General features: G+C 24.4%; 1 protein-coding gene across 2 annotated transcripts; it reads left to right on the forward strand.

The window, feature by feature from the left end:
* Positions 1-840: 840 nt before the first annotated feature.
* Positions 841-6,576, forward strand: LOC113547973 (uncharacterized protein F21D5.5-like). Of its 2 annotated transcripts, XM_026948577.1 has the most exons (8): positions 841-928; positions 1,007-1,172; positions 2,278-2,612; positions 2,682-2,999; positions 3,058-3,345; positions 3,579-3,875; positions 4,573-4,634; positions 6,404-6,576. In XM_026948577.1, the coding sequence occupies exons 2-8, from the start codon at positions 1,013-1,015 to the stop codon at positions 6,519-6,521; spliced, it is 1,578 nt and encodes a 525-aa protein (XP_026804378.1). In that variant the 5' UTR covers positions 841-928; positions 1,007-1,012; the 3' UTR covers positions 6,522-6,576. The 2 variants fall into 2 exon arrangements, with proteins under 2 accessions (XP_026804378.1, XP_026804375.1); XM_026948574.1 differs by having other exon boundaries at positions 853-1,172.
* Positions 6,577-17,192: the final 10,616 nt, after the last annotated feature.

The raw sequence follows: 17,192 nt of genomic DNA on the forward strand, positions 1-17,192 counted from the left end.
TTAACAAGTCGATAAAGGCGATAGCTTATGATGTTTAGGTACCAAATGCGTAATAATTTTATAAATAGATAACATATATATATATATGTATATTTTTTTATATTGTATATATTGTACTAATATTACAAACTCAAATATCTAATATATATATACATATATAGTATATATTTGTGCATTACCAATACAAACTTATTAAACTCGTTCTTAGAAACGCAAAATTACACTTTAAAAAATATTTTTAGTTCAAAATAAGCTGGGGGTGTTAAGTACTCAGTTCTTAGTTCTCAGTTCTGGGTCATTCCCCAATTTACGATGTGCAATACCTTCATTATTACTAATTATTCTATACTATATTTTTACTTTTTAGGCCTAGCTGGTTTTCGACTCGGGGTTTGTTTAATATCCTCTTCTAATTAAGTATTTAAACAGTAAAGCTTACATCGTAGTACCTACATGTATTTATATTTTATTATAGAATATCAGAGCATGTAACAGATGTGTCCCATTACAAAAAATCAAAAATTTAAAAGCGCCCACAAACCCCATTTCCAAAATTTTTCTATTATACGAATTCTAATTTTTAATTCATAATAATGAGTTGTGATAATGCAGAATAACGACTTGTGTCAACGCGTAATTTTGAGTTGCGTTATGTGATAATCACGAGTTTTAATTGATAATAATGAGTTGTGATAATCTATAATAATAAGATAAAAAAATATACAAGGTTGGCCCTTCAACGCTTCCGTACATCTTTAATCGTAGTTATCAATAAATTTTTCACCAGTTACCTTAGTTCGTGGTTACCACCTAACCAGTTATCTTTATTATCTATGTAGACGACAGGCATCAATTTTCAAGTTCAATTTTTAAATAATTTGAATTGTTTTAATGTATTTTGACCAACTTTCCGTTTATAGTACTTAAGGTACAGATTTTAAAGATTTATCTATAGACAGTATAAAGTTACTTTTACATTTTGTATATATATTTAATCTTTGCTCAGTTTAATATGTCAGAATTATCGGTGAAGACCAATGATAATGTAACATGTTTTTTGGTATCTGATGAAAATCCAGAAATAAAATTTATACTACTGGACAGTGAACCTTTAATATTGGGTAGAACAAAACAGACTGGAATAGTCGATCAAAGAATGTCAAAAAATCAAAGTAAATTAAAAATAATTCTATAATACTACTTATACAGTTTAATATGAATTATGTTTATATATGAAAACATTTATCATCTAAAAAAGAAAATGGGTTTATTCGTTTATAATCCCATGTATTGTTCCAGAAGTGATACAATTATAATGATGTGGATATACCAAACTATATAAGTGTCACTGTGATACCTCTTAAACAAACTGTAAAGTAGGCAAGATCCTCAAGAAAAATTGTTTCAATATAATTAAAATTAAATAATATTGGTTTCTAATACCCAAATAATTTTATTCACTACAAGTTTTTTGAAATTGATTTTAATAGTGATTGAAAAAATATCAATAGTAAAAACTCAGAAAAAAACACACGGATATAAAAATCCAAGGTTGTTCTATTATATAAGTTATTTTTGATTTACCAATATATTGTTTCAATTACATATAATGATTGTAGCATAATTTGTTACAACTTTAATTTGATATTATATCTATATAATGAAAAAAAAATTAATACATTTTTAACTTCAAAAGAAGCTACAGTAATACTCCAGCTGCCAAGCATACATTAATTGGTTAATATATGTGTTTAAATACCTACTGAAATATCCAATTTAAATTCAATGCATAAACCTTTCAATAAATAGTATTTTTATTACCTACCCGATTATTTATTATAATAATTATTATTTTAAATCCTGAGCTAAGCGATGAATATATTTATAATACTATATTAAAATTTCTAAAATCTTTTGGTAGGGTAGTTTTTTGTTGTTGGGGAAGTCAGTGTATATTTTTTAGCAATTTGATTTTAGTGTCTATACCTATAATATTACAATAATTTAAGTTTATATTTTATTATAGGTACCTACTTTATAAATTGATATTTAATGTTTATTTTATTTACATAACTGGAAGAAAGAAGCTTATGTTCACAAATTAATTTAAAATATTATAATATTTAAAAAAAATTATTGTACTCACAGTTTTATTTTAAACTATACAAGTTTAGAATCTTATATCTCTAATTAAATTAAAAATGTAGGTTAAGATAGTATATAAACTTAGTTCTTAATTAATATACTGACTTTACTTAAGTTTTTTAATTTTTTTAGTGAAATTTGTAGCTGACTATTCTACGGCTCGAGTATTGGTTGAACAATTAGGTAGCAACAAGTCAGCTGTTAATGATGAATCTATGATAAAGGGAGAAAAGAGACTATTGATCCATGGAGACAAAGTGGCATTGTTGTTTAAAAGCAATTATACATATCATTTAGATTTTGTAACACCTCCTACTTATGGCGTAGAATCCAAAAAAAGGACAACCAATTGTTTAGATAAAGAAATGTCACATAAAAAATCTCGCTCAGATTCTACACCTAAATGGGAATGTAAAAATAGTTCGTTAATGGTGTATAATAGTTCAAATATTGTTCATAAAGATAAAGTAAATATTCAATTAATTAATATTGTTAATTAAAATTCTTAATTTTAATGTTTGTATTTGATGTTCAAGATAGCAGCATTTGATTTGGATGGAACACTTATTGTAACCCGGTCTGGTAAAGTTTTCCCCGTTGATGAGAACGATTGGCAAATTCATAACCCTGAAGTTGTTACATCTATTAATAAATTGTCAAATGACGGTTACAAAATAGTGATATTTACTAATCAAGGAGGTATTTCAAAGCTTAAAGTAAATTTTGTAACATTTAAAATTAAAATTGAAAATATCTGCGAAGTACTCAAAGTACCCGTTCAAGTATTTATAGCCACAGAAAAAGATATAAACAGAAAACCTGCACCAGGAATGTGGAATATTTTGGTCTCTGATGTAAGGTTTTTTTTTATTATATAACTAAATAAATTACATTAATATATTTTTATTTTAGTACAATGGAGACGTATCAGTTAACATAGATAAAAGTTTTTTTTGTGGTGATGCAGCAGGCCGACCTGCTCGTTTTACATCTGATGGAAAACAAATTAAAAAAGACCATTCATGTTGTGACCGCTTATTTGCCATGAATATTGGACTCAAATTTTATACCCCTGAAGAATACTTTTTAAAAGAACCTACTGATGAATTGTATACATTACCAGAATTTAATCCAAATGACATGGCCAATATCCTCTTAACAGATTTAACATCCAAATTTTTGTTTTCTCCTAATCAAGAAGTAAGACCTCTTCAACATGGAATTTTTAATATTTTAATACAGTCTGTCTCACAGAAGAAAGATATTGTTGCGCTCATGTAAATGGCTATGAACTGGTGCTGAGCTGAATGTGGTATGTGTATTAGACTCAGAGTAGTGTAAGGATGCACATAAATACCCAGTTTTTGTTGAGACACATTACCTTTCTTTTATGAGACACTAAGACAGAGTATAATAATTAAATTAATTTTTAGATGATCATAATGGTTGGCTGTCCTGGTTCAGGAAAAAGTTATTTTGCATCAAATAATTTATTGTGTCATGATCATAATATGAAAATAATTAACAGAGATACACTGGGATCATGGCAAAAATGTGTTGCTGAAGCTAAAAAATACTTAAATTGTAATAATTGTAGTGTAGTGATTGACAATACAAATCCTGATATAGACTCAAGAAAACGCTTCATTGATGTAGCTAAAAGCTTAAAAATACCATGTCGAGTATTTTTAATGAATGTATCCAAAGATCATGGAAAACATAACAATAAAGTAAGCATAAATTAAAGTCACTTTTAACTTTTAAATAATTAAAATATTATGTAGAATCTGTACATTACTATACAGAAGTTTATTTTCTGTACAATTAGTTAGATACTATAAAAATAAGTTTAACAAATTGTGTATACAAATTCAGTGGCAGACTTAATGTAGAACGAGCAAATCTTTAGTGCGCGTACTAAATTACTACTCAAATTACTATGCATATTTAAAAAGAGTGTTTCCTATATTATATTTTATTATTCATAAAACTGTTTTTGTTCATTGTTGTAAGATTCAAACTACTAACAAAACTCTTTTTGTATAAATTATTTAGTAATTACAGTAAAACTCCGATTATCCGGACTAATTAATGTCAAAGGTGGTCCGGATAAGCAAATACCCGGATGATTGATGTATGATATATCAAAAGTTATATAATTGTATGAATATATTGTATGTATGTATTTATTATTAATAAATATGTAATATAATTTAAAATTTGTAACCATAAACAAATAATTTTAATATATATTTAACTGAAACAAAATAAGCCTTAATTTAAAATATGTGACATAGTTTTAAACCAAAAAAAAGCTTTATTTTCTCGTCCGGATGATTGGCGTTCGGATAATCGGAGTTCTACTGTAAATATAAATATTAATATTTGCATATAAAAATAATCTGAAATTTTATAATTTTTTTTTAGTTTCGAGAATTTACTGATAAAAAACACCCATTAGTATCAGATGCCGCAATTAATTTTTACTTGTAAGTATAAATAAGAGTACTTTTAATTTATTGTACAATTAGATATAGCAGATATAAATTTAAAAAATATATTTATCAAATATTATTTTTTATCTAAAATAGTTGATTTATTTTGCATTTTTGTCATAGTCATAACTAGTCCTTTAAGTTAGGTGGTAGCCAAGAGGAAGGGGTCTAAAATACGTTAATAGCAATTTTTAATTAATTAGATTATTATTTATTGTTTGTATTAGTGTTAATTACTTACTCTTGATTCTTGAATTATTATTAATTTATATGAAACATTATATTTCTTTATATTGTGTGAGGGCAACATATTATGTTTATAGACACATACATTTATCCAAAAATTCTAGAGTGGCTGAAGCTCACCCAAGCCCTTCCCCTTAGTTTTGCCTATGATTGCTATACATTGTATAATTTGTAACTTTTAGTTGATTTATATCTGGTTTAAAGTAATAAACAATTTTTGATTTTTTAGGAGGATTACTTATTGATCCTAAAAAAGTAAAACCATGTTGGTTGCGATAAATTTTCAGTAAGAAATTTGGGTTGTTGTGTTAAAAAAATTGAGAACCATTGTTATACACAATGTTTATAACTCAATATAAAAATTGTAGAAGCCAGTCTGCTATATAATAATTTTCAAGTGTACTTTGTAAATCAATTAGTCGTTGTATTATATATTTCAAATTTGAATTGAATGATAAGCCATAGAAATATGCTCTGATATGAAATGGATAAACCAAATTATATCCGTCACAAATAAACTAAAAAAAATGATATACATAATGAAAGAATTATGTGAAATATTGCCTCTCAAAGATATCAGAACTATATACCTAACACTATTCGAGTCAATAGTATCGTATGGCATAATCGGATGGGGTGGTGCCTATTACAATGCCCTTCTACCGCTGCAGAAATGCCAAAACACTATACTCACTATACTCAGGGTCGCAAACAAAAAAAATTGTATATACCAAACCGAAAAACTATTCAAAGACTTTAATGTCCTCAAAATAGAACTCTTATACCTAAAAACAATCACTATACATCTGAAAAAACATAATCAATTGGATTCTATAAACCATGGGGTCAACATAGATATGCAGTTAGTAAATTTTCCTTAGATTGGCCCTTAAAAATTAGTTGCCGAAAAGTTTACTATTTTTTGGGAATACAGATACTTAACAATATGAATATGTGTGTAAAACTTAAAATTATATGTAACATACTAATTTAAAGCTTGTAATGTTACTAGAATTATTTATGTGATTTATTTATGAAAAACTCCTTGTTTGTCTTTTAAAAATGTAATATGAACCTTAAAACAATAAGAATTATTTGTAATCTAAGATAACCCATGGGCCTCTACATGAGTTTTTCTCAGTGAGGCCCATTAATCTTTCGATATTAATTTAAATAAAATAAAATTGTATTAATAAAATAGTCAAGTTCTTTACATACTACTTTAGTTTTTTTTTATGTGACTCGAAAAAAAATAGTTTGAAATTTTCACAAAATGTTTATATTATTGTTTTCTATTTACAATAGGATTTTTAAAATATTTAAACTATTTTTGAGTTGCTTATTGACATAAGTGTAATTTTCAGTTTTTTTTTTTCATAAACATCGATTAAAATTTCTTTGCTTGTTAGAAATATTTGAAATTTTAATATAAAGCATTAAAGCTTATGTTCAAATTATGTTCAATATTATTTTATCATTATCATTATTTTAAATACATTTGTATACTTATTTTTCAGTTCAAAATTCCAAGAACCATCCAAAAGTGAAGGTATTGACGAAATAGTTAAAATAAATTTTGTTCCTCATTTTAAAGATCCTGATCATGAGAAACTATACAAAATGTTCTTACTTTGATATAAGTAATTTTTAAATTTTTGTTTATTTTATTATATAATTTTAGAACTTAAAAGGAAGAAATGTTATTTTAAGTATTAGTTTATAACAAATTATAAATATATAAATAACTTTTTGAAATTGTATCATTTTATATAATATAATACTATAGTATTTATAATAAGTGATATTATGAACTAAAATATCTTTTTTTTTATGTATGTCGCATACATTGTGCATGCCGCACACATCAAATAACATTTATATAACCATATAGGACCAATAAAAATCTAAGAATAAACTATGGACTCTATGGAAATAGATCTAGTGAGACGAGTGAGTGATAATCTCTTGTCCGAAAAATGATAAAAGTGGTAGAGTAGTTAATACAGTAGTTACTCAGTGATTCACTTGAGGTACGAATTTTAAGAAAAATTGAACTGCAAACAAGATATTTTTCAAAAAAAAAGTACTAAATCAACCAACCCTATCATCAATTGAGAGTTACACAAATTATAGTCATTGAAAAATTCTACATGAATTATTATTGTCTTTTGGCTTAAATTTTTTTAACATTTATTATTTTATGATATATATATATATATTTGACATAATCAACATTTTTTGTATTTAATTGAACTATATTCTTTTAGTTATTAATTTATATTTAGTATTTACATAACAGACCAATTCAGTTTATGAAGAATTATTACAGAAATACATATATGTCTACAGTAACATCAAAAGTAAAAACCAATATTTTCAGCCAAATCACAGGAAATATTAACATTTAAATGATATTAATACTGAAAAAACATTTTATTAAAAAGGTATTATATAAATATGAGTATGAGTGGTAGTTCTGGATCGTGGACTATTCAGTGAAATTACGTGAATTGTTTAGATAAAAATCAATATAGACAATATAGTGAGATAAAATCATAAACTAGTCATGATTCATAATCTGCAAATATTCAAATATGGGGGACGCAATTCATCTCATTCATTCATAGTGTATGAGTGTATGATTCAATAAATTGAGTATAATCTATAAATCATAAAAAAATACCTAGTTAGGTATAATTAGGTCATAGAATATGATGTAGATACTCAATTCGATGACTAATGAGAGAATACACCGTGGCCACCTAGTGAAATCAGTCTCGATGGCAGGGTTTCGCATGAGGATGCGTAGAATACTGGATATGCGCCGTATTCTCTTGCTGGACGGAGTCTATGATATAATATTATTAATAATTGAATTCCAACATTGTTTTAATCAAAGCACGAAGCCCAACTGGTACACATTGAACTTACATGATTTTTAACTTTGGGATCCGATTGTTCCATTTATAGATAACTCGGCTTAACCGATATAAGGTAATTCAATCTAACGCCAAATTTAACTAGTTATTTTTGTAATTTTTATTAGAATTGTAGATATAATAATTAATAATATTTTTTATAGATTACAAAAATTTATTTCAATTAGTGATAATGATAAATGCTTTGATTAATTGGGTACTTATAGATTTTTATAGAAACCATTTCACTATTATAGCTTTTTATTCAGTTTCGTAAAAAAATTTGAAAGCCTTTTATCGTAGATCGGTGGGTAACCGGTAGATTATTTTAAATCGTGGTCTACTATCTACACTACTTATATAGTTATATGCAGGCACGTATACAGGGAGGGTTCAGACCTCCCCCCAAATTTTTTTATTTTGTATACGTGCCTAGTTATATACTTATATGTGGCATAGCAAAATAAGCCCTGTACAGGGCAGGCTAGGTAGGTCAATAAAACATTATTTTGCTGTGTGATATCCAAAATAACTGTAGAAAACGAATTTGTCATCAAAATTAATATTTACCAACGATATTTAAATTATTGGTTTTGTTAAAAACTTATAGATGTATTACATGCATTTTACATTATTTTCAATTTTTCATATAGGTTATGTTTTGTCACCTTGTTGATAATTTTTCCTGAATACTTATACGAAATTATAAAAAAAAAATCTCAAAATTATTGTTAAAGATAAATAAAAAAATAATATATTAGTATACTGTAACTAATTAACAGTACCGAGTAGGTGCTCGGTATTTATATAAAATAATTATTTTACAAATTTACGATCGAAAATATAAGCGTAGTATCTATTATATTATTTATAAAATATAATATTTATTTGTATAATATTGTAAAATTTTAGCTAAACTAGTTTACCAAAAAATGTAACTGTAGCATAAAAATTGTTACCTACCTACCTATTTTATTAATTGAGTAATTGAAGCATATCAATAATCAAATTATAAAGATGTATTTTACTAAATAATAATATCTAGATACCTATATTATGACCTATACCTATATTATGAAGTGTACTATCGCTATCATTATAATTAATAATAGTTTAAAAGTACAATTTATATACCTAATTACAGGCTGATTAAATTCGAATAATTTTTATTAGTCTATTAATTATTAATTTTTTTATTGTTAAATTGCCACACGAGAGTAAACTGTTTACATATTTCTATTCTCATGTGCAATTCTAATTAGACGTCTATCATAATAATAAATATGTAATAATAATATGTACGTTTGAAGCACGACTTAAGATGTATATCTAAAATCGTGGTTTGAAGTTTGAATTGTTATACTATATTATTTAAATTATAAATATGTGTGTACATTTAACATGGTAACCTTACTGCAAAGGATATTTCAAGAAATTTTCACATAGCAAAATTATAGTATATAATAAAACACAAATACAAAAATTTGGTAAGTAAAAACGTTTTAACAATATAAGCACCTAATATCTATTATTTATTTAAAATTATAGGATAATATGTTTGAAATTAAATGAAAGTTCTTCATCTGCAAGTTTCGTGATACGACGTAATATTGAAAAATAATATATGATTTATGTAAATTCCATACGGAACTAAAAAAAACAAACTATAATATTTAAGATTTTGAATTTATAAATATAAAGACCTGGTGAATTAATTCAGTAATAATGGTAATTGTTGATTAAATAATCCTCATAATAATTATACAGGAACTTAGTTATTTTATATTAATTTCAAATTGAACTAATCGAAGTACCAAACATTAAATATTTAATTACAATAACAACATGTTGTAATTAAAATATGTCCTTAAATAACTGAATACAAAATTAAATAATTACTACGTAATATTTAATAAATCTAATTTAATTTATTTATATTAAGTCTAGGACTCAGATTCGTATGCATTTGTATATTTTTGGTAATCGATTATTCTAATGTTCTTTATACCATAAGTAAGCACAAAATATGTTTCATAAAAATAAGATTTTTTAGATAAATAAATAATAATAATCAAATGAGTAGTTGAATATTTTTGTACCTATATTTAATTATTTCGAAAAACTCATTGTATTTATAAAATACGTTATGATTTAGAATATTAAAATATATATTTAAAATCCACTAGTTGACTAATGAACTAAAATATTTTACTGGGCAACAATAGATTTTTTTTTGTGAAATCTAAAGATTTAAATTCAAAAATTATATAAATATAATATTTGCGATAATGTTTAAAATTAAAATATGTTATATTATACGTTGCAATAAACATAGGTCAGTTATATAAATAATAATTATTATTTTGGCAACATTGTGCAATATTTTAAATTCTATAGAGTTTAATTTAAAAACAAAGAATGATACACTGTTTCTTTTGAAACTATAAGAACTAATAGCGATGATGTTTTTATAAGTTCTTAAAATAATCACATAATTATAAGATTATCATAAAACTCAAAATCTTGATTTTTACCAAGCATGTTACCAGATAAATTGTACTTACAAAAGTGAAGAATAATTTTGACGATATAATAAAAACTGCCAAATGTTTTATAGAATTATTTGAAAATAAAAATTGAAATGCATGAAAATCAAATTGATACTGTAGAGATTGCAAAAGAACTCCCAATAAGATGTAATATAAGTATAGAATATAGAACTATAATAAATCGTTGAAACTGTTGAAAAACAGTTTCTAAAATTAGAATGTTTAAATCTCACAGGTTTAAAATCATTAAAAAAAATAGTGCTTTGTCAAATATACTAACTATTGCCCAATATTAGAGATAAACTTAAAGAAGAACTCGAATCATTTACTACATCATGAGCCATGGCCATTTATATCTAAAGCAGATTTGCATAATGCATTTTCTAACTTAACCTAACGATTATTTATAAGAATTTAATACTGAAGACGAATGGATAGATGTCGATCTTGATAACTTTGAAAAATAAATCAAAGACGAAGCATGTAAATTGTAAAGAATGTTTGAAATATTCCTTAAATAAACTTAGTTTAATATGTATTTACTATTTATATTACAGTACAAATAATTGTATATTGTTTATAAATACCTACTTACTTTTTTACTCATGCAAGTTACACGAGACCGTAAAATCAATGTCGACGCTAAAAGTTTTAAGGTGATTGGATGATCAATATATATTTTTAAGAATAGCTGGTTTTGGGTATTAAGTTTATAAAATTATAACATTTTAAGCCAATTATGTGTATATAATATACCTAATCAATTATTATGAACAATTTTATTAAAGATTGGCCATAAGTTTTTCTTACGTATAAAAAAACTCAACGGTATGCAATTTATAACAAAATATTTATTAAACAGAACATCAAACTTTACTAAAATTCTAAATTACGACAGTGCTTAACTTATGTATACTTGTATTACTTATATATATATGTGTTATATCGTATAATATGGCACAATTTTTTTAATATCGTATAATTAATAATTATTTGTGAATTTTTAATCGTAGCATTTTAATTTTTTTTTGTATTTATTTATTATGCAAACATTGCAAACTATTACTAAATATTCTTATGAAAACTTTATTATGATAAAATAAGGATTTTTATTATACAAATAATACTGTTTTTATAATAATTCATAATTTGGTGTTAAAATATAGTATACTGTTCGTGTCTTTTTAGATTGATAGTTAATATTTTACCCTGACTTTTTTACTAAATTCTAATTTTATTTAAATTATTTATATGCATTAAATATATTTTATTCACAAATACTATAATTATCTAAATTAATATATTTAAAATCTTGTCCTTCAGAATCGCCTTATATTTATATTAAATGGTGATAAATTCGTTAAAATAAATTTATATATATATACATACACACATACAGATATTTTTTATTATATACTTAATTAGGATTTTATCCTTCCTGTATTCTTTGTATAATCTATATCAATAATTAATAATTATTATTACTATAGTATTATTGTTACTATTATTACCTATATTTGGGATCGAAATATTAGCAATCAATCGTAAATTTGAAGTACAGACCTATACATATGATATACTTTAGCTAAACGATATTGATGATAGAAAATGTAAATGTACATTTTAGGAACAAGACCTTGAAAAGAAATTAATTGAAGGGTATATGCTAATTAACAAAAATAAATTTAATATTAAGAATATAACTATCACTAAATAGCTAACTATTGTAATAAGTTATTTTGGAATTGTATATTTGTATTTAAAAGTTAGTCCGTTTATTGATTCGCATAAGTACTATAGATACAGCGATTTACAGTGATTTATTATAACTAATGGGAATAGTTTATAAAAGATTTTTTGTATTGAGAATAAGTTTCGACTTGGCTGCTGATACCTGCTAAAATTTCATATTTTCCTGTTTGTTATAATAAATTCTAATAAATAAGTAAATAAAAACTATCTATACATATATCTAATACATTATATTAAAAAAAGACTTGAATTCACTAAATACTAAAAGATTGTCAAATATACACTTGTGCAACATACAATTAAAAATATGCAGTTAAAAAAAAAGTAAATATAAATAGATAATTATTACAATTCCTTTAAAACTACATTCAAATTTCATTTTTTTATATACGTTTAATATGTATGAAAAACAATATAACTAATGCAGATCTCATTCTTTATTCAAAATTATTAAGTACCTTCCGAATAAAACACAAAAAATATTTTCAAATAATTATTAAATAATTCTTAAATATTTATCTTACCTAAGTCAGAATTGCGCTGAATTATCAACAATTGTTTAATATTGTCAAATAGTAGAGAATGTCTTTTTATCTGTCAACGTTTTTTTATTGCAAAAAACTTCATTCTATGTCAACGAACGTTATTGGTGCATTATTTAAAATAAATAATTTTTCTAATATTTAAATCTCATAATTTGTTCAATTCGATGTTTTCCTCAATGCCAATAATGCCAGTAAAATGTTTGAAATTTATAAAGGGTATTGAACCCTTTGTTTTTTTATTACTTTTTTTAAAAAGTTTTAGATTTTGAATGAAGTGATGAATGTATTGATTTACAGTGATATGTTTTTTTTTTTATTTTAATACTGCTTTGATTTTAAATTTCAGTCCCCCTTTGAAAAGGGATAATGAATCTAGTTGGTAATTTGGGGGGGGGGGGGGGGTCAAAAGTAAAAGTAGTTTTTAAAAGCGTCAGAAAAACCCCTAAAAAATAAACGAAAAAACTGGAAATTTTACGCATAATAAGTTTTTGACTAAATCGATGTTTTTCATTTTGCTGTAACTCAAAAACGATTCATTGTAAATACTTGAAATTTTCACCAAATGATAAACAATTAGTTATCTATTTACGATAAAATTTTCAAAATATTTTAACTTTTTAAACTACCTATTTATAGACAAATTAAATTTTCGATTTTTCTTGGTTTCTTTTTTTTGAAATGCAAATAAAAAAAATTGGCATTCAAAAAAATCTTTAAAATATAATAAAAGGTTTATTATAAGTTGTACCTATCGTAGTAAAAATAATGAAACATCGTTAGTTACAATTTTTGTTTATAAGCATTTAAAGTTCAAATGTTTACGAAATATGTCAAAATTGCGAAAATTTGCAAGAAATGTTGAAGTTGAAAATTCATAATATTTTTGTGATTTATATATTTGAGGTTCACAAACCTAATACAAGGTTCTCCATAACTTTTCCTTCAAATTACTGTAAAAAAACTCCAGCGTCAATACAGAAAAAAATTTATGAGCGTATGAAATTTTATTTTTTACGAAGTCGCGTAAAATAACGATATATCCTAATTTTAAATATTTTTTTTATTTAAAAAGTATGTCGTAAAAACTTGAAACTTCCATCAGTAGTTGAGAAAAATAAATTACAATTTGAATATAGCTAATAATATAATATATCCTGGATTGACAAATCATCTCCGTTCATAATCGTTTTTCGTATACAATGATACTTATAATTGCATTCAAATTTAACACAATATCCATTATAGTGACCTACTATACAGCAGAGAGATACCCACTTGCCCACAATTTTTTTTTTTTAACACTGATTTTATAGTCTTTGTATTAATCGCGTTTATTTCGACTATAATTTTTTTTACATCGTAATTGAGTCAACTAGTTTTAAGGTTTGTACACATATTACTATATGCAACATATATGGATGTATATATATATTATTATTTATTACATAGAAAAGAATTAAAATATAGACTAATAATTGTTAATATATAAATATTATATTGTTTTTAAACATATTAAAAATATTATATGAAATAATAAAATCAACATTGGCACATTGGTCATCAGTCTTCTTGTATTGTTTCAAAAAAAAAAAATATAATATGTACCTATGTAGATATTTTTTTTTAATTATAATTTCTAAACTTATTATTTAAATATGGTTTCAGCTACATCAAGTCAGTATTTATTTGAAAGGTGCAAGTTGGATCGGACTCCTATTTTAATAACTTAATTTTCCAAAAATCTAATAACATCTATTTATCATATTTATTTTAGTATTCTAAATTTTTAAATACATTTTTTCATGTTATTTAAAGTAAATTCAGCATTCAATTTTACCTGATTACATTTTTTCTCTCAGTTATAAAAAAATAAAGGATCAAAATACATACATTTTACAAGGCATGATCGTTTTTTTTATAAATTCATTTTAGATCGTTGAACTAGTTAATTTTTTTTCTATTATATTTTATTGCATGTCAACCACGCTAATATGTAACTAATAATTAATTGAATTTTTGCCCGGTTAATAAATATCCGGTTAAATAATAAGAATACGAATGATACATTATATTATATCATATGATTGTTATGTATATTTTATAAAATTAAATTTCACATTTATTTAGCGTAAATGTAACATAAACTACGTTACTACAGTTACCGAAATGCACATGATATTTATTTTTATATCGTTTTTTAGATTTTCAAATTAGTATATTAAGTATAAACCCAGCGAGATAATATTCTTTTTATGATAATAAAAAGCCATTTTAACTTCAAAATAATGTTCATAAAAAATATTGTAATTATGTATCGTCTATATTTTTTAATTGGTACATAACAAATTATAAAAAAAATGAAATAACGTAAAAAAAACTAATGTATAAATACACAAATTGTGTTCTTAATTTTAAGTTTAATTATATAAATTAACTTATTTTGATATTAAAATTAAACAACAATTTTTTAACACACACATTTTCTATATTGCGTATGGTCACATGTGCCAGAGAGGGAAAACATATATAAGTAGTTCGCTATCGTTATCTTTAATATAAATTCGCCTAAACAATCAGTTAATTTGTCTGTTTAATAATGATCTTGTTTAAAAAAAAAATTTTTGTAGTGGGAGGGGGGGTGGGTTGGCATAAATTATAATGAAATTCAAGGGTACTACCGGGTAGTTCTGTAAGCTCCAAGATTAGACGTGTTATTGCCACAGTTAATTTAATATTTTATCGATTATTTACAATTTTAAATATTTTAAAATATTTATATAAATATATAAAATATTAATATTGGAACAAAATACAAATAATATTTCTTTTACATATTGTTTGCGCTTAAGTCATGTATATTATGGGTATAACAGGTGTATAATATTACATTGGTGCTTATGTCCAACAAATTTTAGTGCAAATAATTTGTAATTTTTGCACCTTTGGCAATTTGGCATTTATGTCATATTATAGCTGTACTACCAAATCTAAATATGACCTTTGATACAATTACCTATGTGGCTAGACTATCTAAATGCATTGCAGTTTATTGCATCCAAAACCGGCACACTCCAAAAAGGTCAATATAGGTAAAAACAAAACCATACACTAAATCGGTTCATTACATATCAAAATACAGCATACTACGTCTAAGTATGTGGTTTTGAATCAACAGACCAGACGCATTATTAATGTAAATTATTGTGATAATTAATTATTACCAAGTAAATTAAAAGAAGCATTACATATTGTTGTAAACTTATACATTTTTACCACCAAGTAAAAGCAACAAGTAAAAAAAAAACATCAAATTAATATGTAATGATTGTGATAAGTATACATGGTTAGTGGTAATTTCTTTTATATCTTTTTATTTAAATAAATCTAAATAAAAAATTTTATATTTAGAAATTAGGTTAGGTAAGTTAAACCTTAAACACTGTAGTGTGGTTTTTAGATTTAACAAATGCAACATTATCTCATCATTTTCTGATAAATATTTAACTATACTGAGGTGATCAAATATATATGTCCTATTTTATAAAAGTTTGCCGTTTGCTCTTTATAGCTGAAATATAACAGCCGTGTTCTGTTGTCCTAACAAACTTCCTTCAGGATGATTTTTGTTTATTTTTTTGTCGATTTCCAATATCCAATTGTCCTGTATTCTTAATAATATGTATATACACATATATATTTTTTTGATTTTGAATAAAATAATTTTGTTGACAAACAAATTGTGTTATCGATGTTATCGTATGCGGAATAAATAATAATAATAATAACTACAAAAATCAATATCGGTGTAACTAAGTAAGTCATATATATATATATAGCTTTACGTTGAGAGACGATCGTAATCTAATTTAAAATTCGATTAATAAACATAAATGTGATTTTGAAATCGTATATTTTTTGTTTTAATTTCATTGTTATAACTATTATTAATGTAATAAATAATATTTTATACAAAATACTGGTAAAGTACTAAAACATTGAATTTAGATTTAAATGGCTAAGATTTAAGAAAAGATGAATTTCGTATTTAGCAAATACTATTTACCACCTCAAAAGTTGAATTTCCGTTTTTAATAGATACTGACAAAATCGGAAAATTATTTTAATCCTGTTTTTCATATTTTAAAAAGTGATTACCCTAAACCATACCATATTATACCCGCATATTTACCATCCGATTTGCTTCATGGCCATGTTTATTATTGTAATTTTTGTTTTTCTATTACTTATAGCTACACTTATCTTTCGACTTTTCACCCAATAAAAATACACATTTACATTGGTTCTCTTGTTTAAAAATTATAAATTTATTCTAAACAAAATAATTGAATACACGTTCAGAATATTTATGGACTGATTATCCAGATTATGAAGTGTGCAGATTACCCACGACTACAAGATACCAATGCAGCAATGTATAGTAGTAGCGTGGTAACTGGGGGTCATACTATAGATAGTTTCCTAATGTTTGATACCATAATGAATTAATAACCCCCGCCACTAATAACACTTCCTTATAATAAA

The sequence above is a fragment of the Rhopalosiphum maidis genome, chromosome 4, assembly GCF_003676215.2.
Source record: "Rhopalosiphum maidis isolate BTI-1 chromosome 4, ASM367621v3, whole genome shotgun sequence".
In the NCBI taxonomy this organism is placed as follows: domain Eukaryota; kingdom Metazoa; phylum Arthropoda; class Insecta; order Hemiptera; family Aphididae; genus Rhopalosiphum; species Rhopalosiphum maidis.